Raw genomic sequence first — 27,737 nt, forward strand, 5'->3', positions numbered from 1 at the left:
GGGGAGCGGGTGCAGTGGTTATTGGGGGGGACAGAGGTCCAGGTGGAGGGAAGGGGGTGTAATGTATTATGTGAGTATTCGTAGGTCAGAGTGCGTATGACGTCAGAACGCGGGGGTTTGTAAAATGGAAGTCTGGTGAATAAATGTGTGTGTTTAATACTGCGGTGTCCGAGTCACATTAGCGCTACAGGGAGAGTGGGGAGGGGAAAGTGATTGAATGGGTAAGATGGGATGGGGAGAGGGCTGGAAGAAGCTGTTTCAAAGTGCTGTGGGATACGGAGGAGGAACACGAGCAGCGGAAGCAGTAGTGGAGATCACTCCTCTGACTGTTCATCCGGAAGCAGAAGGTCTTTAAGGATGGTTGGAGGTGCCGGCTGTTTGCTGAGAAGAATTGTCTACCGGTTCACGGTTGCCCGCAGGGCCGTCCACAGCTGCATCGATCGTGAGTGCCTTTACCCGGTGTGGGGTTAGGGTTAGGGCCGGGGCCGGGCTGGGCTGTGCTGTGCTGTTTCCAGTCCGCGCTGCGAGAGAACGAACGTGCCCTTGCCGTGACTTCTGTAGACTCGGTCGTGCTGTGGTGGGGGTCGGCCTAGCGAGAGTTGCTGGCTCAAGGCTCCTGTAGTCGGGCACCGTGAGCCACCCAACGAGTCTTTTTTGGCTCAGCACTTTGTGTAGTTAGTCATACAACCTGGAAACAGGCCATTCAGCCCGCCACATCTGTAAGACCAACAGCTGCATGGATAGATATGGGCGAAACGCAGCAATTGCAGCGAGCAAGAATACACACTGTCAGCGTTGGGCGGAAGGCATTTTTCCGTGCTCTATGACTCTGACTGAAATAATTACCAGCAATCACTCTGTAGCATCCTATGCCTTCAATTACCCATCTGGAAAGTACGAGAGTATGTCCTAGATTTCAACCAACCTCTTCGATTGTTTAATCGTACTCCTTACTAGACCTCTGTTTAAGGGGAAAGTGTTGCCTCTATGTTTATAATTTTTAATATAGCAGTCCATAAGACTTTTAGGGAATCCTGCACAAGGACTTCCAAGTCTCTGCGATTTTGATTTTTCTCTGCAGATGCTGGAAATCCGAGCAACACACACAAACTGCTGGAGGAACTCAGCAGGCCAGGTGGCTTCTAGGAAAAGAGTACAGTCAACGTTTTGGGCCGAAAGCCTTCAGCAGGACCAGTGAAAAAGCTGAGGAGTAGATTTAAAAGGTGGGGTGAGGGGAGAGAGAAGCACAAGGTGATAGGTGAAACCGGAAGGGGGAGGGATGAAGTAACGAGCTGCAGAGTTGATTGGTGAAAAAGGCTGAAAGCCATGGAAGAAAGAAAGGGGGTGGGGGAGCTCCATAGGGAAGCGATGGGTAGGCAAAGGAGATAGGTGAGAGAGAAAAAGGAGATAGAAAATGGTGAAGGGAGTGGGGGTTGGAGGCATTATCGGAAGTTTGAGAAATCAATGTTCATGCCATCAGGTTGGAGGCTGACCAAACAACATGTAAGGTGTTGTTCCTCCAACCTGTGTAGTCTCTTCAGGATAGTGGAGGAGGCCATGGATGGACATATTGGAATGGGATGTGGAATTAAAATGGGTGACCACTGGGAGATCCTGTTTTTTTGAATTTTCTCTCTATTTAGAAAATAGGCTACCCTTTTATTTCTTCTATCAAATTGCAACACCATATATTTCCTAACACTATTCCATCTACTACTTCTTTGCCCATTCTTTTAATCTAAGTCCTTCTGTAGCCTCTCAATGGGCTTTTACATTTTTGGCCTATTTCCCACATGGGTTCTGGTTGAAGTCCTTGCTGAATTCTACGTAGACAACAATGAACTGTATTATGCTATTCAATGTGCTTTGCTATCTCTTGGAAACAGTTCAGATTTCCAGCATTTGCTGCTTGTGATTTTGATTTCTTCCTTGACTACCTGTTTGGGGACTAATAAACACAAAGTACACTGCAGATGCTGTGGTCAAACCAAGACATACAAAAAAGCTGGATGAACTCAGCAGGTCGGGCAGCCTCCATTGAAATGAGCAGTCAACGGATGCTGCCCGACCTGCTGAGTTCATCCAGCTTTTTTTCGACATCTTGTTTGGAGATCAATCTTGCCCCTCCGAATTCCAATGACTTCCCTACAAGCATTAGACACTTCTGCTTGTTTTACCTGGCTTAGAGTCATAGTTGTACAGCCTAGAAATAGGCCCTTCAGCCCAACTTGTCCATGCCAACGAATATACTTAACTGAGCTAGTCCCATTTGCTTTCAGTAGAGGCGTATTCCTGCTGCCCTTCTTGAATATAATGCAATATATCATTCAGTTATCTCCCATAACACCTTGTTATACATATCAGGTCCTTGGGGATTTATTCCCTTCAAGCTTCCTAAAACACCAAATACCTTCTTTTCAACGGTAATTTGTTGTAGAATTCCACCCCTTCCATGCATTTTCCAAACAATAGTCCCCAGTGGATGCACTACCTTTCCATTTATAGATAAATTCTTCCCATTAGAATTTTTCTTCAAATAATTTCCCTATCTCTGATATCAAGCTCATTGATAAACCTGGTTTATAACTGCTACTGTTGCTGAATAAAGGAACTATTGCTATCCTCTAGTCAGCTGTGCATAGTGAGGATGCAAAAATGTCTGCCAGGGCCCCAACAATCTCCTCCCTTGCCTCCCATTGCAGCCTTGGGTACATCTCAACAATCCCATGGGGTTTATCCCCCTTTATTTGCTGCAAAACATCCAATAGTTCCTGATTTTTAATGTTCACATCATTTGGAATGTCTCCCCAAACTCTCCATCAACCACAGCTTTCTCCTTGGTTAATACAGCTTAGAAGTACTCATTGAAGAATTTGCACCCCCAGCTCCATCACCGGTTATTACTTTGGTTTCTAATCAGCCCTACCCTCCCTATCTTGTTGCCATTCTTGACTTAAGTACATTTGTAATCTTTTGAATTGCCCTCGATCTTGCATTGCAAGTACTATTTCATGCCCACTCTCCCTTAATTTCATTTTCAGTATGCGTGCATGAACGCTGCATTGTGTGCTTGTGGGGATGGTGTCTTCAGTTCTCTCAGCCTTTTCATCCTACCACAGGATGTTTTGGCCTTGCCTTTCATCCTTATGGAAGACAGACAGACATACTTTATTGATCCTGAGGGAAATTGGATAGGTCACATCTGATGACATTGGTCATACCCTTTGTAGGTCAATGTAATCAGTATGATTTTTAACAAAGTTTCTTGCATGATCCTATATGCCAGCCTGGTCTAAAATATAAAAGGCTAACTGACCCAAGGGAGTGGCAGATATGCAATCAATATTCATAGATCTGTAAAGTAAGCAGAGCGGATCAATAAGGTGATTTTAAAATAATACAGGTTGTATCCCTTTATTAGCCAACTGATAGAATATACAGTGGCATGCAAAAGTTTGGGCACCCCAGTCAAAATTTCTGTTACTGTGAATAGCTAAGCAAGTAAAAGATGACCTGATTTCCAAAAGGCATATGACACATTTCTTTAATATTTTAAGCAAGATTACTTTTTTATTTCCATCTTTTACAGTTTCAAAATAACAAAAAAGTAAAGGGCCCAAAGCAAAAGTTTGGGCACCCTGCATGGTCATTACTTAGTAACACCCCCTTTGGCAAGTATCACAGCTTGTAAATGCTTTCCGTAGCCAGCTAGAAGTCATTCAATTCTTGTTTGGGGGATTTTTTACCCATTCTTCCTTGCAAAAGGCTTCCAGTTCGGTAAGATTTTGGGCTGTTTTGCATGCACTGCTCTTTTGAGGTCTATTCACAGATTTTCGATGACGTTTAGGTCGGGGGACTGTGAGGGCCATGGCAAAACCTTCAGCTTGAGCCTCTTGAGGTAGTCCTTTGTGGATTTTGAGCTGTGTTTAGGATCATTATCCTGTTGCAGAAGCCATCCTCTTTTCATCTTCAGCTTTTTTACAGATGGTGTGATGTCTGCTTCCAGAATTTGCTGGTATTTAATTGAATTCATTCTTCCCTCTACCAGTGAAATAAATGTTCCCTGTGCCACTGGCTGCAACACAAGCCCAAAGCATGATCAATCCACTCCCATGCTTAACAGTTGGAGAGGTGTTCTTTTCATTAAATTCTGCACCCTTTTTTCTCCAAACATACCTTTGCTCATTGCGGCCAAAAAGTTCTATTTTAACTTCATCAGTCCACAGGACTTGTTTCCAAAATGCATCAGGCTTGCTTAGATGTTCCTTTGCAAACTTCTGACACTGAATTTTGTGGTGAGGACGCAGGAGAGGTTTTCTTCTGATGACTCTCCCATGTGGGTCATATTTGTGCAGGTCACTGCTAAAGAGTCTGCTTAATCTTCCTGAAGGTCTTTTGCAGTCAAACGGGGGTTTTGATTTGCCTTTCTAGCAATCCTACAAGTAGTTCTCTCGGAAAGTTTTCTTGGTCTTCCAGATCTCAACTTGACTTCCACCGTTTCTGTTAACTGCCATTTCTTAATTATGTTACGAACTGAGGAAATGGCTACCTGAAAACGCTTTGCTATCTTCTTATTGGCTTTTCCTGCTTTGTGGACATCATTTATTTTAATTTTCAGAGTGCTAGGCAGCTGCTTAGAAGAGCCCATGGCTGCTGATTGTTGGGACAAGGTTTGAGGAGTCAGGGTATTTATAAAGCTTTGAAGTTTGCATCACCTGGCCTTTCCTAACGATGACTGTGAACAAGCCCTAACAAGCTAATTAAGGTCTGAGACCTTGGTAAAAGTTATCTGAGAGCTCAAATCTCTTGGGGTGCCCAGACTTTTATATGGTGCTCCTTTCCTTTTTTTTCCACTCTAAAATTGTACAAAACAAAAATAATACACTAATTTTGCCCAAAATGAGTGTGTGAGGGAGGAAAGGCAGGTGATGGAGAAGGTTTGCGCTCAGCCCGAAGATGTAGGGGAGAAGAAAGAAAAGGATAATAAATTTGAATGCATTGTTAGGGATGAAAAGAGAGGAGGAGGTGGAGAGTATCTTAAATGTATCTATTTTAATGCTAGGAGCATTGTAAGAAAGGTGGATGAGCTTAAAGCGTGGATTGATACCTGGAATTATAATGTTGTAGCTATTAGTGAAACATGGTTGCAGAAAGGGTGTGATTAGCAACTAAATATTCCTGGATTTAGTTGCTTCAGGTGTGATAGAGTAGGAGGGGCCAGAGGAGGAGGTGTTGCATTGCTTGTCCGAGAAAATCTTATGGCGGTGCTTTGGAAGGATAGATTAGAGAGCTCCTCTAGGGAGGCTATTTGGGTGGAATTGAGGAATGGGAAAGTGTAGTAACACTGATAGGAGTGTATTATAGGCCACCTAATGGGGAGCGTGAGTTGGAAGAGCAAATGTGTAAGGAGATAGCAGATATTTGTAGTAAACACAAGGTGGTGATTGTGGGAGATTTTAATTTTCCACACGTAGACTGGGAAGCTCATTCTGTAAAAGGGCTGGATGGTTTAGAGTTTGTGAAATGTGTGCAGGATAGTTTTTTGCAACAATACATAGAAGTACTGACTAGGGATGGGGCAGTGTTGGATCTCCTGTTACGGAATGCGATAGGTCAGCTGACAGATGTATGTGTTGGGGAGCATTTCGGGTCCAGTGATAACAATAGCATTAGCTTCAATATAATTATGGAGAAGGACAGGACAGGACCTAGAATTGAGATTTTTGATTGGAGAAAGGCTAACTTTGAGGAGATGCGAAGGGATTTAGAGAGAGTGGATTGGGTCAAGTTGTTTTATGGGAAGGATGTAATAGAGAAATGGAGGTCATTTAAGGGTGAAATTATGAGGGTACAGAATCTTTATGTTCCTGTTAGGTTGAAAGGAAAGGTTAAAGGTTTGAAAGCACCATGGTTTTCAAGGGATATTAGAAATTTGGTTCGGAATAAGAGGGATGATTACAATAGATATAGGCAGCATGGAGTAAAGGAATTGCTCGAGGAATATAAAGAATGTAAAAGGAATCTTAAGAAAGAGATTAGAAAAGCTAAAAGAAGATACGAGGTTGGTTTGGCAAATAAGGTGAAAGTAAATCCGAAAGGTTTCTACAGTTATATTAAAAGCAAGAGGATAGTGAGGGATAAAATTGGCCCCTTAGAGAATCAGAGTGGTCAGCTACGTGTGGAGCCGATGGAGATGGGAGAGATTTGAACGATCTCTTCGGTATTCACTAAGGAGAAGGATATTGAATTGTGTAAGGTGTGGGAAACAAGTAAAGAAGTTATGGAACCTATGACAATTAAAGAGGTGCTTTTAAGAAATTTAAAAGTGGATAAATCTCCGGGTCCTGACAGGATATTCCCCAGGACCTTGAGGGAAGTTTGTGTAGAAATAGCAGGAGCTCTGACGGAGATCTTTAAGATGTCGTTAGAAACAGGGATTGTGCCGGAGGATTGGCGTATTGCTCATGTGGTTCCATTGTTTAAAAAGGGTTCTAGAAGTAAGCCTAGCAATTATAGACCTGTCAGTTTGACATCAGTGGTGGGTAAATTAATGGAAAGTATTCTTAGAGATAGTATTAATAATTATCTGGATAGACAGGATCTGATTAGGAGTAGCCAGCATGGATTTGTGTGTGGAAGGTCATGTTTGACAAACCTTATTGAATTTTTTGAAGAAGTTACGAGGAATGTTGACGAGGATAAGGCAGTGGATGTAGTCTATATGGACTTCAGCAAAGCCTTTGACAAAGTTCCACATGGAAGGTTAGTTAAGAAGGTTCAGTCGTTAGGTATTAATGCTGGAGTAATAAAATGGATTCAACAGTGGCTAGATGGGAGATGCCAGAGAGTAGTGGTGGATAATTGTTTATCGGGATGGAGGCCGGTGACTAGCGGGGTGCCTCAGGGATCTGTACTGGGCCCAATGTTGTTTGTAATATACATAAATGATCTGGATGATGGGGTGGTAAATTGGATTAGTAAGTATGCCGATGATACTAAGGTAGGAGGTGTTGTGGATAATGAGGTGGGTTTTCAAAGCTTGCAGGGAGATTTATGCCGGTTAGAAGAATGGGCTGAATGTTGGCAGATGGAGTTTAATGCTGAGAAGTGTGAGCTTCTACATTTTGGCAGGAATAATCCAAATAGAACATACAGGGTAAATGGTAGGGCATTGAGGAATGCAGAGGAACAGAGAGATCTAGGAATAACAGTGCATAGTTCCCTGAAGGTGGAGTCTCATGTAGATAGGGTGGTGAAGAAGGCTTTTGGAACGCTGGCCTTTATAAATCAAAGCATTGAGTACAGAAGTTAGGATGTAATGTTAAAATTGTACAAGGCATTGGTAAGGCCAAATTTGGAATATTGTGTGCAGTTCTGGTCACCGAATTATAGGAAAGATATCAATAAATTAGAGAGAGTGCAGAGATGATTTACTAGGATGTTACCTGGGTTTCAGCACTTAAGTTACAGAGAAAGGTTGAACAAGTTAGGTCTCTATTCATTGGAGCGTAGAAGGTTGAGGGGGGATTTGATCGAGGTAATTAAAATTTTGAGAGGGATAGATAGAGTTGACGTGAATAGGCTGTTTCCATTGAGAGTAAGGGAGATTCAAACGAGAGGACATGATTTGAGAGTTAGGGGGCAGAAGTTTAAGGGAAACAAGAGGGGGTATTTCTTTACTCAGAGAGTGATAGCTGTGTGGAATGAGCTTCCTGTAGAAGTAGTAGAGGCCAGTTCAGTTGTGTCATTTAAGGTAAAATTGGATAGGTATATGGACAGGAAAGGAGTGGAGGGTTATGGGCTCAGTGCGGGTAGGTGAGACTAGGTGAGATTAAGAATTCGGCACGGACTAGGAGGGCCTTTTTCCATGCTGTGATGGTTATATGGTTATGTTGAAAAGAATGTTTCATCTTTAACTTTATGACTTTTGGAGATCAGTTCATCTTCTACTCACTTAACTATTCACAGTAACAGACATTTTGACCAGGGGTGCCCAAACTTTTGCATGCCACTGTAAGAACAGGATAGTCATCCTGGAAATTCTGCACAACTGTGCATAGCTTTGACTGCTGCATTCCACTCCCCGCACTGCATTATAGCTGCCGAAGGAGTATTAAGGGTATTGTGTTGTAGGATTTAATTAGAAGTATGATTTACAAAGGTACTTGCAGAACTCGAGAATTGTAAGTATGAAAAAATTGAATAAGGTGCAGTTGTTTCCTCTGGAAGAGAGGGAGGGTTGGTCTTAATCTGATCATTTAATAGTTTATATAGGAAAGGTACATCTCCATTAGGAGGAGAATAAAAAAAAACTAGGAGCCTGGATTTAGAGTTTTAGTCTTTCAACATGGAAATTGGTCCTTTGGCCCATGCTGACTGAGATGCCAACCTACTCTAGTCTTATTACCTGCATTTGGTCCATGTCCCCTCTGAATGTTTTCTATCCATGTATATGTCCAAGTGCCTCTTAAATCCTTTTAATGTACATGGCTCAATCACTCCTTCTAGCAGCTCATTCCATACCAACCACCCTCTGGATGAAAATAAGTTTTGATTAAGTCTCTCTCCTTTCACCTTAAACATATGCTCTCTAGTTCTTACTTTCCCAATTGTTACGTACTCGTGACATGACAGTGGTACCCTTGTCACGTGACTGGGGTTGAAGCTATACTGGACTTGAGTTAATGGTCTTGTGATGGTGGAGTGATGTCATTTTCCAGCCAGTAGAGATCATGTGACAGGTTTTTTTTACAGGTTATAAAAGGAAGACCCCACCCTGTGAGGGGGGCAGTTCGTGGCTGGATTTGCCAAGTTGACTTCATGCCACTGCATGATTTAATGTGATGACGCAGTTTAGTTGAAAGATGAAGTTTTATCTAATGCCTAAAGTTTAAAAGGTCATTGCCAGCAGTTTCTTTACAATACTGCTAAGAATCAGTGGAGAGTGAAGATCAGAGTTCGGGAGTTAAAGATCGAGGAGAATCGATTTACGACGGTGAGACGGGTTCGACCGTGTTTAATCCTTATTTTGAAGGAATTCGTTGACTGTTCTCATGTTAATCTCTGCGGGATAGCAGAAGATTGAGCACAGTGTGAGGAAGGAAAGGTCAGTGCCTTTAAGCCGTTTCGTTTCGTAAATTCTCCGTAGGAAGTTCGACGTCAGGGATCGAAGCCAAGTGACGTGAAAGAGAATTTAAATCGTCTTATAAAGTCTCTTCTTTTTAAATGGACTGTGAGCATATCGAACTTTTGGCAATACCACTTTAAAGAACTGTTTTTACAATATCGCTTTAAGAACTGTTTGAGCTGCCGCACAGCAGCTGTTTCCGGTTACGTTAGTGTTTGTTTACTTTTGGGGGGTTTGTTTTCAGTGTTTAATAAATGTGTTGTTTGTTATAAAATCCCTTGCCTAACTCATATATTTATTGTTGCCTGAATACGTTACACAATGCTCATAATTTTATTCACTCTATAAAATTCATTTTCCTACACTCCATTGAATAAACTCTTTCCCTGCTTAACCTGTGACTATGACTTGGTTGAAGGGTTAGGTGAAATGACGAGAAACATTTTCACTCAGAGAGGTAGGGGTTCGACTTGTGCTGAACTGAAATTATGGGAGAGGCGGAGACTGTCATCACATTTAAACATTTCTTGAATGTGTACTTGAACTGTGACCTGCAAAGCAAAGAACTGAGTACTTTTTTTGAATTAGAACAGATGCAATGAATCAAGTAGCCATGTCAAAATAAAGGTTATTTTAGGTCTCTTAAGGAACATTAATTAAGCCAAGTCCCAGGGCCTGATGGATATCTTCTCAATTATTGAGAGAGGTAAGAAACAAGATTGCTCAGACCTTAACCAAGATTTTTGTGTCACCTCTAGCCACAGGCAAAGTCCTGGAGAACTGACAAGTAGCTAATGTTGTTTCTTTCTTCCAGAAGGGCAATAGGGATAATCTTGGAAACTATAGACTGGTAATGAAGCTACTGGAGAAGGTTCTTATGGATGAGATTTTTGAGCATTTAGGAAAACATGGTCTAATTATGGACAGTTAGTATGACTTTGTGGGGGCAAGTTAAGTTTGAATTGGATGGCAAAGATGATTGAAGGTGGAGATGGAGTTTAATCTGATAAAACTCTAGCTCTAGTTTTTCATTCCTTGTCTGTTAGGGTACAGTTAATGCAGTGAGAATGACTCCAGGGGCAGTGTTTTTTTTTCTGTGGGTGAGATACTGCAATTGTGGGAGACCTCCAGCCTCCCAGATAACCAAATCAGCACCAGACACACCTAGCTATGGAGAGATAGTTAGGTATAATGGCATCAGCATTGGACTTCGAAGCAAATGGTCCTGACTTCAAATCCGGCCAGCTCCTTGCATGTTTCCCATCCGTGCTGAGTTGAGTGTCAAGCAGCAACTTGGCCTCGTTTATATATAAAAAAAAAACCTAACAAATGCTGCAGAAACGACAAAAATGCTGCCTGGTGCGAACAGGAACATCAATAACAGGGAGGTAGTCAGCCCTAGATTGCAGGAGACGGGTAGACGGGTATCTGGTGACTGTCAGGAGAAGATGGGGAAACCATCTTGCCAACCAGGTGCCAGAGTCAGGGATATCTTGGATCAGGTGGGCGAGATTGAGCAGCCAGAAGTCTTGATACATATTGGCACCAATGACATCGGTAGACAAGGTGAGGAGTTCCTGAAGAGAGATTTTAGGGAGCTAGATAGAAAGCTGAGAACTTGCTGCAGGGTAGTAATCAATGGGTTGCTGCCTGTGCCACACACCAGTGAGGGTAAGAATAGGATGATTTGGCAGGTGAATGTGTGGCTGAGGAACTGGTGCAGGGGGCAGGGGTTCAGGTAGATAGATCATTGGGATCTCTTCTGGGGAAGGTACTGTACGACCTGTCCAAAAGAGACAGGTTACTCCTAACCTTGAGAGGAACAATATCTTTGTGGACAGGTTGACTAGAGTTGTTTTGGAGGATTTAATCTAATTGGGCAGGGGGATGGGAACGAAAATGGTAGTGCGGAAGGTGAGGTAGTTGGTTTACAAACAGAGGCAGTGTGTAGTGAGACTCCTAGCAAAGAAAGGCTGATGATAGGGCAAAATCGCAATCAACAGGATGAGTAAATTAATAGTATGCAATGTAAAAGGTAGACAAAGTCGAAAAGAGCAAATACAAGACTGAAGGTGTTACATTTGAATGTGGGCTGTATACAGAATGAGATAGATGTATTTGTAGCACAGTTACAGATTGGCAGGTATGATGTTATGAGCATTACTGGACTGTAGCTGAAAGAAGATTTTAGCTGGAAGCTTAATGTCCAAGGATGTATAGCGTATCAAAAGGACAGGCAGGTAGGCAGGGGATGGGGTGACTGCTGGTAAAAAATAAAATCAAAGGGGGTGACATAGGGTGAGAGATGTTGAATCATTGTGGAACTGCAAGTGTAAAAAGACCCTGATGGGAGTTGTTTACAGAACCCCCTCCCAAACAGTAGTAAGGATATGGTCAACAAATTATAATGGGACAAAGAAAAACCATGCCAAAAAGGCAATGTTGCAATAGCCATGGGAGATTCCAATATGCAGGGAGATTGGGAAAATCAGGTTGGTGCTGTATCCCAAGAGAGAGAATCTGTAGATTACTTACAAGATGGCTTTGTAGAGCAGCTTGTAATTTGGCTTATTTGGCTTTTTTTTTAATCATGTGCCTCCAAGTACCGCAAAACCACATCCTTAACAATCAACTCCAACATCTTGCCAACCACTGAGGTCAGGCTAACTGGCCTATAATTTCCTTTCTTTTGCCTCGCTCCCTTCTTGAAGAGTGGAATGACATTTGCAATTTTTCAGTGCCTCAGAACCATGCCAGAATCTGGTTCTTAAAAGATCATTACTAATGCCTCCACAATCCAGGTCATTAGATGTATTTAAGGCAATGGATGATAGGCTCTTGATTAATCAGGGTGTCAAAGGTTATGGGAAGAAGGCAGAAGACTGAGGCTGAGAGGGAAATGAATCAGCCATGATGAAATGGCGGAGTGTCGTGGTTTCTCGTGCCCCACAAACGATTAGGAGATGCATAAGAGACTTCAAGAAGGGTTAAACTTTAATTTGCAAATCAAAGCTGAGACAGTCATTGAGCTAGTCGCTGATTGCCCACCGATCTATGGACACAGCATTTTTTTATAGCAATCTCCTGGTCCAGTTTCAAACGTACTACACGTACAGTTCTAATCTACATCTCTTAGCTACCTCTCATTAACACACCATTGTCTTCTACATTCCTAAGATTTCATCTTGGATACATGCACAGCAAACTGACTACATAGTTTTGGTTACACAGCAAATAATACAACTTTTATCCCCCCTTTCACACAGAGAAAGAAGACTAAGAGTCCGTGCACAAAAGCCCCAATAAACTCAAGCACTTATTCCCAAATCTCGGGTTAAACTATAATTTTCTGTGCCAAGACCTCAAAGTATTCTCTCCCTGTTACCCTGGGCCGCTGAGCCAAAAACCTGTCCCTTTGTACCTGAGACGGGAAAAAGACTCAGAAGCCCTTACAATCTACTCCCACACTGTCGTTTTGCTCTTGTTCATCCTGTAGGTGTTGTAGGCTGTAACGATACATTTTCGGTGTTTCTTTCTCCACTAAGCTTGCTTCAGTAATTGCCACGAGCATCGGAAATTGTTTGGTTGCAGCACGCACTACAAGAGATTTGAGACAAGGAAGAAAACAGCACAGCACAAGCGCACAGCTCAACAATACAATACTGACAGTTATTGCTATTTTAGTCAGCCATGCTCCCCATCCTCTGAGTCTACTTTCTAACCAATCAAAAAACTGATGTTCAAATCCTGCATTCTGTTTGACCTCTGCCCGCAGATGCTTTAATTTATTCATTGCTCTGGTGAAAGACCCTTCTGGGCTAGTATTGTTTGGTATGAAAGTGCAGCATTGTTCTCCAAACATTACATACACACACACCCTTTTTCTGCCAAATGCCAATCCAGTACCTGTCTGTTTTGCCACGCCATCCTGCTAGTTGCATCCAGCTGTTGCCCTAAGGCCTCCAGTGCATCATCGGTGTAGTTGATGAATCTCTGTTGATTGTAGTATATATAGTTTATCCATTCAACATTTTTGCTTACCCTATCACAGGTATGATAGCTTCCCAGCCTGCAGCAATCTCATTTCGTGCCTTGAATTTGTTAGGTATACCTTTCGGCTGCCCTATACTGTCAATCCGGATTGTCGGGTCCGGGTCATATTTTCTCTTCTGCCGTAGCAGAGTCCGCTGCTCAGGGAAGTTAGCGTTGGACTGTACTTCAGGGGACATTATAACTTCCTGAAGCAGCATGACACGCGTACATGTTCCTTCCCACCTGAGGGGGAGCGTAGATCTCCGACCTCCTTCCTGTCCACACAGCCACCAAGTGTCTGCTAATGGGATAGGCTGAGAGTCCATTGCACCCTCAAGAGGAGGGGAACCCGTCAAGTGTCTTTTAACTGGGGTTATATCCCAAGTTTGAGTGCAGTTGCCTCGGAAGTGGCCAACCGGGTGAGTGCCCACCCGCATGAAACATTCATAATTCAGATGGTCCTGCCTTATAAGCTGTTGCAGTGTAGGTGTCTGGCTTCTTTTATTTATAGCCCAGGGTCTGCTATAAGTACAGTGATAGACAAGCTTGTTTTGGTCAAACTGCGAGGACGCCTGATATAGCATACACCAATATGGGTACATGGGTGCATTGTTCAAACAGTTTCGATAACAAGGATCTGTGTTAACACAAATCCTCCTGTGACAAGCCCTAACCGGACCTGAACACCATCGTTCGCATTGTTCCCTGTGCTCCCTTCACCACCGCGTGCAAGTGGAGGAGTTATAAGGCATGGGAACTACATGCTGAGTGGGGCTTTCCCTTGAGCACAGGTAACAATTCTGTCTCTTCATCATTCCTGCCATTGATACCACTGATTAGTACATGTCTTTAACCATGGTGAGGAGGTAAGTGTCGTGCTCCTCTTACTTCTTTTCTGTAGGTTACCAGTCCCATTCCCTATCTGCCACACTAATGGTTCCCAAGTCTGCACTGGAGTATGTGGGTGCTCTGTCCCCAGGGACACGACTCTCATTCCCAGCTCATCCCCATTATCTGAAGAAGCCCTACTATCCACCACCACATCCTGAGGGTCTTCAGGCCCGTCCTCAGAATCAAAAATTTCCCTTACTAATTGATCAAACTCCTGCGGTGCAGTGTCAGCTTCTTCTTCCCCCGTCTGTCTCCTGCTAACTGCTCTTCCGCATCACTTACCTCGGACACCTCACCTGATTGCCCTTGCAGGACTGCCCTCGTGCAATGGTTCAGATGGTACCAGGTGAAGTGTCCTTCTACCTGAACTGCGGTGGGTGATGCCTTGGTCACCGTAAAGGGTCCTTCCCTTCTTGGCTCGTTCCACTTTCTCCAAAAAATTCACACGTAAACCTGGTCTCCTGGTTTGATCGGTCCTTCCCCTTGTATGGTCTCCGGCTCTTTCTGTTTTTCCTGGGCATAAATAGACCTGTGTATCATAGTTAGTTGCTGCATGTATTGTTTCAATTCTATTTCCAATTGTTCCAAACTAGGTCCCTTATACGGCCCTTTACACTGGGGCACTGGCATGGGCCTCCCAGTGAGCATCTCATGCGGTGTCAGGCATGTCATTCGATTAGTTTGCATGCAGTAACTCATCAATGCTAATGGTAAAGCATCGACCCAATTAAGCTTAGTGTCTGCAAAAATTTTGTTTAGTTTGGCTTTCAGGGTTCCATTAATTCTCTCTACCATGCCCTGCGACAGAGGGTGGTATACACATCCAAATCTTTGCTGTATCCTCAGCGCTTGTAGTACCAATCTGACCATTTTCTGGATAAAAGCTGAACCATTGTCTGAGCTAACTTCTGTAGGTATTCCAAACCTTGGGATCACTTCATTTGTCAGAAATTTTACCACTGTCCTTGCCCCTTGATCTCTTGAAGGTACCGCCTCCACCCATCTGCTAAATCGATCAGTTACTGCCAGCATGTATCTTTTCCCTCTCACTGTCTTTATCATGTCTACGTAATCGATCACTAGATGTTTAAATGGTCCTTCAGGTACAGGAATGTGACCTATTGGGGTTGTAATTCCCTTCTGAACATTATTCTGTGCGCATACCTCGCACTGTGACAAGACAAAGTTCACTGAAGCCTGTAAATAAGGTGACCAAAAACCATCCTTCTTTATTTTCTTTATTACTTCCCCCCCCCTTGCACAATGGTTAATCCCATGCGCTTCTGAAATCAGAATCATCAGTAGAGGGGTGGGCACTACCAACAAACCGTCTTCTGTGCTCCACAAGCCTTCCGGGTTCTGCTTGCCCCCCCTTTTTCTCCACATTGTTTGTTCTGCCAAAGTTGCCTTACCTTGTATTTCAATTAGGTCCTTTACCTCCAGTTCTGGAGTTAGGCTTACCTGGGGGGCAATGACAGCTGACGTACACCCAGACGCTTTTCTGGCTGCCTCGTCCGCAGCTTGATTTCCCTTTGTTATTACATCATTTCCCTTTTTATGTGCCTGGCATTTTACTATAGCCAATGCTTTGGGTTTAATTATGGCTTTTATTAAGTCTAGAATTTGCTGACAATGTTGTATGGGATCTCCATTAGTTTTTTAAAACCTCTCTGCTTCCACACTGCCCCAAACAAATGGCATACTCCATGGGCATATGCCGAATCAGTATAGATGTCTACTTTCTCACCTTCCATCATTTCACACACAGCTGTCAGGGCTTTGATTTCCTTGGAGGCTCAGAGTTAGCGACATTGAATTGAGCGTAAAAGCGATTGAGAGAGGCCGCGATGTTGGCGGCACCACAACATTTGGCTTTGAAGTCTACGATGGCATGCAGCCCTCGCCACAAATCATGCCTGCTATTCATTGTGAATATTGACTCAGTCTTGTCCCCACATTGTTGTTTCACAGCCTTGATAGCTTTGTGCAGATCATAGCTGCTTTTCTTGAGCTCCTGCTGATTGCTGGCAATGTAAGCTCTATGTCGCGCAGTAAGTGCTGCTTGCACGGAATTATTGATCCAGGGTTTCTGGTTCGGGAAGTACCTGACCAACTTTTGGGGGTCAACATCGTCGATACACTTCTGTATGAAGCACATGACTCCATCCGTGAACTGTCGTGGTTTTCGTGCCTCACAAATGACCAGGAGACGCAGAAGATTCTTCAAGAAGGGTTAAACTTTAATTTGCAAATCAAAGCTGAGACAGTCATTGAGCTAGTCGCTGATTGCCCACCGATCCTCGGACACGGCATTTTTTATAGCAAAATCCTGGTCCAGTTTCACACGTACGTCCCATTGACTTAATCATGTTCCAATCCACATCTCCAAGCGGTCTCTCACCAACACACCATTGTCTTCTACATTCTTAAGATTTCATTCTCCTACTAAATTGGGTACATGCATAGCAAATAGCAAGTTCAAACTACATAATCTACATCAAGGCTGACTGCATAGTTTTGGTTACACAGCAAACAAGTTCAAAGCAAAACATCTCTTAGCTACCTCTCATTACCACACCATTGTCTTCTACATTCAATTGGATACATGCATAGCAAATAGCAAACTTCAAAGCTGACTACATCTCTTAGCTATCTCTCATTAACATATATTAACACACCATTGTCTTCTACATTCCTAGCATTTCATCTTGGGTACATGCATAGCAAACTGACTACATAGTTTTGGTTACACAGCAAATAATACAAGTTTTATACTCCATAATATTTTTATACTCCAATGGAACCCGGAGATATCCTCGTCATGAAAGACATTCCAGTCAACGTCATCAATGCAGTTCTCAGCATAAACACCCATGTATCCCAACTCTCTGCTTTCTGTCACCCCCAACTCTGTGCATCCTTATTTTATGGATAAGTCTTTTATGTGCCACCTTATCGAATGTCTTCTGGAAATCCAAGTAAATAATGTCCATCTGTTCCTCTCTATCCACTGTCCTCATTATATCCTCAAAGAGCTCCAGTGAGTTTGTCAAACAGGACCTGCCTTTGCTGAATCCATGCTGTGTCTGCCCAATGGAGCCACTTCTTTAATGATTGCTTCAAGTATTTTCCCAACTACAGATGTAGTAACTGGTCTATAGTTACCTGCCTTTTGCCTACATCCTTCTTTGAACAGTGGCGTGACCTTTGCCATCTTCCAATTTGCCAGGACTTGCCCAGATTTCAGCAAATTTTGGTAAATTAGCACCCAAAGCCTCTACTATAACTTCTTCCATTTCTAAGTGCTATTTCTAAATTTGCTGAGAACACAACTATTGTTGGCAGAATTTCAGGTGGTGACAAGAAGGCGTACAGGAGTGAGCTAGATCAGCTGGTTGAGTGGTGTCACAGCAACAACATTGCAGTCAAAATCACTAAGACCAAAGAAATGATTTTGGACTTCAGAAGGAGTATGGCAAGGGAACTCACACCAATCCCCATTGCGGGATCAGAAGTGGAAAGAGTTCCTGAGTGTTAGCATCTCTGAGGATCTATCCTGGGCCCAACATATGGATGCAGTTACAATGAAGCCAGCATTCATCATTAAGAGTTTATGGAGATTTAGTATGTCACCAAAGACACTCTCAAATTTCTACAGATGTACTGTGCTAAGCATTCTAATTGGCTGCATCACAGTCTAGTATGGGGGGGGGGGCACTACACAGGATCAAAGTAAGCTGCAGAGAGTTGTAAACACAGTCAGCACCATCATGGGCACAAGTCTTCCCAGCATCCAGGAGCAGTGTCTCAAAAATGTGGCGTCCATCATTCAGGACCCCCATCACCCAGGACATGCCCTCTTCTCTTTGCTACCATCAAGGAGGAGGTACAGGAGCCTGAAGGCACACACTCAACGATTCAGGAACAGCTCTTCCCCTCTGCCACCTGATTTCTGAATGGACAGTGAACCCATGAACACTACCTCAGTATTTATTTGCACTACTGATTTAATTTAAAAAGTGTGTCAAAAGTAGTGTTGCGTTGAACAGAGGAAACGGATGAGATCCTCTGTGACTGCTTTGAATCGGTGGACTGGTTAGTATTCAAGGACTCGGCAGCTAACCTCAGTGAGTATTCCTCAGCTATCATGGACTTTATCTGGAAATGCACAGAGGACTGTGTGTCTCACAACACAATCCAGGTATTCCCTAACTGGAAACCTTGGATAAATTATGATGTCCAGTCCCTTTTGAAGGCTAGAGCTGTGGCTTTTAGGTCCAGGGATATCAGTCGCTACACGGAATCCAGGTGTGAACTCCGGAAAGCCATTAAGGGCGCCAAGAGGCAATATCAAGCCAAGTTGGAAGCCCAGGCTAACCAGAGGGATGACAGTAGACTATGGTAGGGTCTAAATGAGATCACTGGGCGCAAAGAGAAGGCTGGGAATATCAATAACTGTAGCACTTCTCTTCCTGACGAACTTAAGGTATTCTAATCAAGATTCAAACAGAAGAGGAGCGTCCCACCCGCTCCGGATGAACCGGACCTGGTGGCATTGAGATACATCGTCACCAAGGAGGACGTTCCTGAAGATAAATCCAAGGAAGGTGATGGGCCCAGATGGTGTCCCAGGACGGGTTCTCTGGGCCTGTGCAAGCGAGCTAGCTGGAGTGTTTGCTGACATCTTCAACTGCTCTTTGCTTCAGGCTAAGATCCCCTCGTGTTTTAAGAAGGCAACGATAATCCCGGTGCCGAAGAAGAGTAAGGTGGCATGCCTGAATGACTATTGACCTGTGGCTCTAACATCAATTGCTATGAAGTGCTTTGAGTGATTGGTTATGGCACACATCAACCGTAACCTACCGGTCAACCTCAACGCTTTGCAATTCGCCTACCGGAGCAACAGGTCAACGGCAGATGCCATCTCTCTAGCACTACGTTCCTCCTTGGAACACCTGGAGAATAAAGACGCATATGTAAGGCTCCTTTTCATTGACTACAGCTCTGCCTTTAATACCATCATTCCAAATAAACTGATTCCTAAGCTCCAGAACCTGGGTCTCAGCACTCAGATCTGCAGCTGGATTTTCAACTTCCTCACAGACAGGACCCAGGCTGTAAAAATAGGGGACAAGCTCTCCTCTACAGTCAGTCTGAGCACTGGTGCCCCACAAGGCTGTGTACTCAGCCCCCTGCTGTACTCACTGTACACCCATGATTGTGTAGCCAAGTTTCCATCAAACTCAATATATAAGTTTGCTGATAACACCATAATTGTAGGACGTATCTTGGGTAATGATGAGTTTGAGTACAGAGAGGAAATTAAGAACCTGGTGGCATGGTGCAAAGACAATAACCTATCCCTCAACGTCAGCAAGATGAAGGAATTGGGTGTTGACTTCAGAAGGAGTAGCAGACCACACATCTACATCAGTGGTGTGCAGGTGGATCAGGTCAAAAACTTTAAGTTCCTTGGGGTCAATATCACAAATCACCTGACTTGGTCTAACCAAGCAGAGTTAGGGGGGCAAAAGTTTAAGGGTAGCACGAGGGGGAATTTCTTTACTCAGAGAGTGGTAGCTGTGTGGAATGAGCTTCCAGTAGAAGTGGTATAGGCAGGTTCGGTATTGTCATTTAAAGTAAAATTGGATAGGTATATGGACAGGACAGGAATGGAGGGTTATGGGCTGAGTGTGGGCCACTGGGACTAGGTGAGTGTAAGCGTCGGCACGGACTAGAAGGGACAAAAAGCCTGTTTCCATGCTATAATTGTTATATGACTATATATGGTTATTATCAAGGTACATTTATATCACCATATACCACTCTGAGATTCACTTTTTTGTGGGCATTCACAGTAGATATGAAGAAACACCATAGAATCAAAAAAAATAGACAAAAATGGTTAACCAATATGCAAAAGACAACAAACTGCAAATACAAAACAAATAAAATCACTAAATAAATAAGCAATAAATATTGATTGGTTGAGTTCCAGAGTCCCTAAGAGTGAGTTCATAGATCGTGGAATCAGTTCAGTATTGGGGTGAGTGAAGTTATCCCCTCTAGTTCAACAGCCTTATGCTTGAGGGGTAATAACAGTTCCTGAGCCTGGTGGTGTGCTTCTGTACTTCCTTCCTGATGGCAGGAGCACAAATTCACAGTGTGGATTCTTTACAAATTGCTGACTGAATCACATATTAACACTTCTGTGACTAGTTTGTTTGAGTTTCTAGTCTGAGATGTTGATACTGAGTAATACCACTGACCGCAAGAGCATGTGGTTAAGCTCTCACTTACTAGCCTGGCTTTTGTGTGACATTTACAGACTAGCAAACCCTCATCATGGAGAGGAGTAAGAAACAGACATCATGGCTTGAAAATAGTAAGATCACCTACTACTGAATGGTAAACAGAAGAGCAGAGAGTCTGGGGGAGATGTTCTGCTCATAATACCTCAAGCCAGGCACCTTCCAGAAATGCCCCTTTCTCTGACAGTGTCTCATCTGGAGGAAATCTGTTCAAGAGGGAGCTGCACTACATGAGAGTAACTTTGGCAGTGTTGCAGAGAACAAGTGGCAGCTGTGAAAGGACAACTACGAATGACAGCCACCAGTTGCTCTTGCCCACATTACACCAGAATATGTGATTCCCCAATCAGCCTCTTGAGATCTCACCAATGAACTACTCCTTAGGAGAACATCATATTTGACCCAAGTGATCACTACTACTACTATTATCTCAAACACTGGGGTACCCACCAGCATGCACTTTTTTGCCAAGATAAGTTGACATTGAGCCCTTGAAATAGAAAGTGCCTTTTCATCAAGTAAATTAATATTTCAATAAAATTGTTTCAAACTAATCAATAAATAGATGGTGTCAGCATTGAATATTGTGTATGCAGGGAGCAACAGAATACTATGGACTTTTTTTGTCCTACTCTGGATTTGTGTGACTTTTTCTCTTCACTGCCGTTTTTTTTAGAGATACAACACGGTAACAGGCCCTTCCGACCCAATGAGCCTGCAAAACCCAATTACACCCATGTGGCCAATTAACTTGCTAACCCGCGTGCTTTTGGAATGTGGGAGGAATCTGAAACCCATGCAATCATGGGGAGAATGTACAAACTCTTGGCATTACAGACTGCAGTGGAAGTGAGTCTGTGCCATCTGCAATATAATAGTCTTACATTAACTTCTACATTACCCAAAAAGATAAATCAACAGTGTTTCTGCCAAGATTTAAATTGGGATATTTCACATGTCAAACAAACTTGATAACCATAGAAACAGAATCAGAATCAGAAGCAGGTTTAATATCACCAGCACATGGCATGAAATTTGTTGCTATGCGGCAGCAGTACATTGCAATAAACAATAATTAAGTTGTTACGTACTCGTGACACATGACAGTGGTGCCCTTGTCATGTGACTGGGATTGAAGCTATACTGGTCTTGAGGTGATGGTCTTGTGATGGTGGAATGACGTCATTTTCGCGCCAGTAGAGATCATGTGACGGGTTTTTTTTACAGGTTATAAAAGGTAGACCCCACCCTGTGAGGAGGGGCAGTTCGTGGCTGGATTTGCCAGGTTGACTTCATGCCACTGTGTGTTTTAAGTGATGACGCAGTTTAGTTGAAGGATGAAGTTTTTATTTAATGCCTAAAGTTTAAGACGTCATTGCCAGCAGGTTCTTCACGATCCTGTTAGTTCGAGACAGTGGAGAGTGAAGATTGGAAGTTGGAAGTTAAAGATCGAGGAGAATTGCTTTCTACGGTGAAACGGGGGTGACCTTTGTTTGATCCTTATTTGGAAGGATTTCGTTGACTATCTTCGTGTTAATCCCTAGGTTTAACTAGAAAGGATTGAAGGTAGTGGAGAAGGAAAGGTCAGTGCCTTTAAGCCGTTCTGTTTTGTGAATTCTTCGTGAGAAGTTCGACGTCGGGGATCGAAGCAAGCGACGTGAAAGAGAACCTAAATCGTCCTATAAAGTCTCTCCTTTTTTTTTTATGGACTGTGAGCATATCGAACTTTTGGCAATACCACTTTGAAGAACTGTTTTTGGAATATCACTTTAAAGAACTGTTTGAACAGCCGCTCAGCAGCTGTTTCCGGTTACGGTAGTGTTTGTTTACTTTTGGGGGTTTGTTTTCTGTGTTTAATAAACGTGTTGTTTGTTATAAGAAACCCTTGCCAAACTCATATATTTATTGTTGCCTGAACACGTAACAAAGTTAAATTATTATTATTATTACTTTATTGTCACCAAACAAACTACAGCATGCTATCATCACAGCGATATTTGATTCTGTGCTTCGCGCTCTCTGGAGTACAAATCAATAGTAAATATAATAAAAATTTAAATTATAAATCATAATAAAACCAAGAGATAGGTCCAGATATTTGGAAGGTACGGCCCAGATCCGGGTCAGGATCCGTTCAGCAGTCTTATCACCGTTGGAAAGAAGCTGTTCCCAAATCTGGCCGTACGAATCTTCATGCTCTTGAACCTTCTTCCGGAGGGAAGAGGGATAAAAAGTGTGTTGGCTGGGTGGGTCGTGTCGTTGATTATCCTGGCAGCACTGCTCCGACAGCGTGCGGTGTAAAGTGAGTCCAAGGACGGAAGATTGGTTTGTCTGATGTGCTGGGCTGTGTTCACGATCTTCTGCAGCTTCTTCCAGTCTTGGACAGGACCACTTCCATACCAGGTTGTGACGCACCACAGAAGAATGCTTTCTACGGTGCATCTATAAAAATTTACTTTGAACTTTGTAACACAACACGACTCAATTCATTTGATTGGTTCAATTATATGACTTGCCCTACCTTCCTCACGACAACAAATTCTACAGATTCACCACTTGTGGCAATGAATTCCACAGATTCACCAGCCTCTGACTAAAGAAATTCTTGCTCATCTCCATTCTGAGGTTGCGCCCTCTGGTCTTTGACTCCCTCATCCTCTCCACCTCCACTCTATCTAGGCCTTTCAACATTTGAAGGTTTTAACGAAGCCCCTGTCATTCCAGTGAGTAGAGGTCAAGAGCCATAAAATGTTCCTCATATGATAAGTCTTTCAATCCCAAAATCATTTTTGTGAACCTCCTTTGAACCTTTTCCAATATCAGGACATCCTTTCTTAGATAAGGGTGTTAGGGCCCGGTCCGAAGCCCGCTTTCCGGGTCTTGCTCTGATTCGCGTACTCTGGACTCCGGGCCTTGCAGCCAGCCCTCCTGTCACACAGAGCCATTGTATCATCTTGGCTTAAGGAGGTACACCTGTCACCTATTGGGGGCAGGTGTTTATAAGGTGCTCGGGGACTGAGCCTAGTTGGGGTGGTTGTTTTGCTCCTTGCCTGCTCTGAAGCTGATTTAACCTGCTCTGTACCTGGTTTGTTTGCTCTGCAACTGGCTCTTTACCTGTTCTGCCTGGTTTGTCTTGTTTTCCTACTTCTCTGGGATCCATGTGGCCCGCCCTGAGGACCCTGACCCTTTCAACCCATTACTCCCTATGGGTCGTGCCCGCACCTGCCCAGGTGTTCTGCGTCGGAGGCTCAGAGTTAGCGACATCGAACGCAAAATGACCTGCTACATCTTCCAAAGAGATTAGTAGATTATCTGCATATTATAAGCGTGTCGACTGGTTGGGTGTTAAATTGAACTTTTCCAAAGTCTACCCCATGATTTTATGAAAAATGACTGAACTATTGTGGAATCTCTGGGGGAGACTGGCCCATGTATATTGCTGCCCACCTAAGATGGAGGTGATTCAGGTACTAAAGGGAGCCCCCAAAATCCAAAAAAACTGAAAAAACTTTATGTTCTGGAGACAGGCCATTCAGAATTGTTATAGGGCTTGTCACAATGGGATGCAATCTTGGCATGGTCTTATTAAGGGTTGTTTGTTAACCAGTATGACCTATTGGGCTTCTTTCCTGGCCATATAGGTGAGCTCGTAGTTGCCGCAGTCTCTCTGAGTATCCCTGGTGTTTTAGTTCCTTCACTATACCCTGGACAGTGCGTCAGTTTTTATAGAATGCTGCTTATTAGGTTTATGCAGGTCACCATCTATTTTGACACGTACAAGCAAGCTGGATGAACTCAGCAGGTCAGGCAGCATCCGTTGAAAGGAGCAGTCAACTTCTGTCCTGACGAAGGGTCTCAGCCCGAAACGTTGACTGCTCATTTCAATGGATGCTGCCCGACCTGCTGAGTTCATCCAGCTTGTTTGTACATGTTGATTTGACCTCAGCATCGGCAGTATACTTTGTGTTCACCATCTATTTTAACTGGGTTCATCTTTACTCACCCACAGTCTTGCTTGCGTTCTAGCCCACACTGCTGGGAACTGCTGACAAAGAAACCCCCTGACACCATCCTGGCTCTAGTCTCTGATGATTGGGGCAGCAGCAACTATGCTAGCCAGGTTGTGTATTCTATTAGTTGTCCGTGTTCACTGCCCCTGACTTGTCCATATTATTTCTCCCTTTCCTGAATCTATAATGGCCCCTGCTTCCCTTAGGATGTCTATTCCAAGGACATTATTTGGACGTACCCAGAAATACACTGGAAGCTGCACCCCGCCAATTTCAGATATCTACGACTCACTTCTTTCTGCTTTTACTGTTTTTCCTCCTGCTCCTGTAATATAAATAGCCTATCCAAGTTGTTGGCAAGGGTAGGTCAGTTATCGATACCAATGCCTGTGTCCACTAACATATTGCATTGCCAACCCCTTGACAATGCTGTTGTGTACATCCGCGGGTCACCAGCACTGGCAGTGGGAGGCACTGCCACCTCTTTTTCTGACCTAGAAACAGTATTCACCAGCTCTCTGGTCTGATCGACAGTCAGGTTGGTCAGACTGGGCACTGATGGGCACTTCAGACTAATTGATTCACTTAAATAATATCCATGAAACCACTGTTTCAACTGTTTGCCACTTCTAGTTAAAATGATTGAACATCACCATGCTGGTCTTCACCATTGTTAAGAGTAAGGATATTCTTGGAGTTGTTTAGTGATGCAAAACAATTTGTAGCTAGATGTTGTAAGACTGTGGAACTCCAATTTGATTTGTTGATTGTAGGATTTATCTTGGATAGCACAAACCTGGTCTTCTGTTGTAACTTTACTCAGTTGAGTGCTCGCTGTTCGATATGCCTAGTTCTCCTCCCAGCATGTACCTTGGGACATTTCACTCAAACAAAATTGATTTGTCTTTCTTATTTAAGGCAGAATAAGGCCATGAGAGTCCTTGGAGCAAGAAAGAATGAGAGAAATGTTCAAAACTGAGTGATGAGCTGCATATTCTCCTGTGCTGTAGGACTGTGTATCGAAGACTGTTGCTTTATGTACTTTTTTTCTTTGGCAGCCTCTGTGGGCCTCTCAGATGAACAGAAGGAGTTTCAGAAGGTTGCCTTTGGATTTGCTTCGAGTGAAATGGTGCCACACATGATAGAGTGGGATCAGAAGGTAAACTGATTTGTTTTTTGTGGTGTTTTTTTTTACAACTTTGGGAAAGTCCATCCAGAAGAATACAAGCAGGCAGGTGATAAGTGAAACCAGGTGAGGGGGAAGGTGGAAAGAAATAAGAAGCTCGAAATGTCGACTGTTTATTCCCCTCCATATTGCTGCCTGCCCTGTTGAGTTCCTCCAGCACTTTGTGCATTGCCCAACATCTTTGTGTCCACCCTAGCCAAAGCCCCAGAGGACTGGTGAGTAACTAATATTACTTCGTTCAGGAAGCAAAATAGGAGTAATTGAGGAAATTAGATGTGTCTCATGTCAGTGCCAGGGAAGCTTTTGGAATGGATTCTTCAGGATAGAAGATGTGACAAAGGGGGTCAATGAAGGTAAAGCCGTGTTATCTACACGAGTTTTAGTAAGGCATTCGATAAGGTACCTCAGGTAGGCAAACTGTAGTTCTTTTCTGTGGGGCGATGAAGGCCTGAGGAGTGACCTGATAGAAGTTTATAAGATTATGGAAATATAGATTCAGTAGACAGCTTGAGTAGTTATCCCAGATTCAAAGTACTAGATGGCATGCATTTAAACTGAGAGGGGAAAGTTCAAATGAAGTGTGCAAAACAAGTTCTTTTACATGGAGTGGTGGGTGTCTAGAATGGGTGCTGGTGGAGGCAGATACAATAGGTGTTTAAGGTGCTATTAGATAGATGTATGAATATGCAAAGATAGGGATGTGGGTTATGTGCAGGCAGAAAGAATTAGTTTTATGAAGCATCATGAGCTTAATTGGTTTAGCACAACATTGTATGATGGAGGAATTGTTTTTTTCTCTTGACTTCTATTGCCTCTGATTGACCGTACTTTTGCCTGGTCTCCTGATACTACATTAGAAACACAAAAGGTAGTGGGGGAGCAACACACAAAAATCTGGAGGAACTTAGCGGCTGAAGCAGCGTCTAATGAGAGAAATGGACAGTTGACATTCCAGCTTGAGAGTTCCTCCAACGTTTTGTACGTTGCTCCTAATGTGACGTTTGGTCAAGTTGTGTTGCGATGATGGGCAAAGCAGTCTGCTTGGGTTGTTACCTCCTCACAACCCTACCACTGGGTGTACAGTAGCTTCAGCTTACACCACTGCAGTAACTAGTCCCGGTTACTATAGAACATCTAGCACTGGAAGGACAAGGGCAGCAGGCAGGTTTCCATACTGCTGCTCCCCTTTGCTCTTTGGATCTAAATTCTGCCAGTGCCTTCATCAGGAAGGCAAGAGTGATTCAAGAAGTGGGCTAACAACCTGAACCTCAAGGATTTTGAGGTATTATCATAAACTGTTTCTTACCTAACATGTTGTACCCTGCTCTGCACTATCACCTTCTGTTCTTTCTTTGGCTTTTTTCACCCTGACATAGTTTTTCAATCTCTGCTTGCATGTTTCTTCATACTGCTCTCACAGTACTCGGACAGCATCCATTACATCACTCTACTCCTGAAAGGAATATCTCCTTGCACCTCACTGTCCCCCTCTTCATAATTTGCTGCATTGATATTGTAGTTTACGGCTTTCTATGTACTTGCACATTGTTTCCTGTCTTGCCCCTGACAATTCTCACCAGACTTTCTTTTGCTGCATCATTCCTTTAACATTTCTTCTATTTCCTACCACATTTATTCTGCATCTTAAGTTGCTGTCCTAACAGCAGTGTCCTTGTCCATACTTTATAAAAACCCATAGATTTTATTCACTTTTGATTTTTCCTTAGCTATGGGGATTTCTTGCCTCTTTAACAGGATCAGACCTAATTGCAATAATCCATTTCCCTTTCAATGATAATTTTTCCCCAATTACTGCTGTATCTTCTCCCACTCGAGGGCAGTTAGGATGGGTGGTAATGCAGGTTTTGCCATTGGTGCCAGGATGTAGAAAAATAAATGAGTAAAAGACATCATTCTGCAAACCTAGTACTCTTTCGGGACCAAATTAGCACTCTGCATTAAGCTGCAGCACAGTAAGATCCTCTCATGAGGCAGTTAGCTCTTCTGAGAACTCCGGGATTGTGACTGCTTGAAATGGTGTAGGAGCTACTCAGAAGGGCAGCGTCTAGAGTCTCCATGTTGTGAACATGTGGAAGCCACAGAGAAGGTGAAGATCGCGCACCCCCCACCAACCTAGGAAAACTTTTAAACCAAATTAGCATTGAAGAACTCTGCTGTGT

The 27,737-nt window shown here is 43.3% G+C and overlaps 1 protein-coding gene across 3 annotated transcripts in view; it reads left to right on the forward strand.

The window, feature by feature from the left end:
- acad8 (acyl-CoA dehydrogenase family, member 8) overlaps positions 1-27,737 on the forward strand; it is a 107,949-nt gene that overhangs the window by 277 nt on the left and 79,935 nt on the right. Inside the window, exons 1-2 of one of the 3 annotated variants that reach the window (XM_059957134.1) lie at positions 186-442; positions 25,430-25,530. In XM_059957134.1, coding sequence (XP_059813117.1) covers positions 232-442; positions 25,430-25,530 — 312 coding nt within the window. In that variant the 5' untranslated portion in view covers positions 186-231. Of the gene's footprint in view, positions 1-185; positions 443-25,429; positions 25,531-27,737 lie in introns of those variants that run through there. The other 2 variants (XM_059957133.1, XM_059957135.1) reach the window with 2 other exon arrangements.

This window comes from Hypanus sabinus, chromosome X2 (assembly GCF_030144855.1).
Source record: "Hypanus sabinus isolate sHypSab1 chromosome X2, sHypSab1.hap1, whole genome shotgun sequence".
Classification (NCBI taxonomy): Eukaryota; Metazoa; Chordata; class Chondrichthyes; order Myliobatiformes; family Dasyatidae; genus Hypanus; species Hypanus sabinus.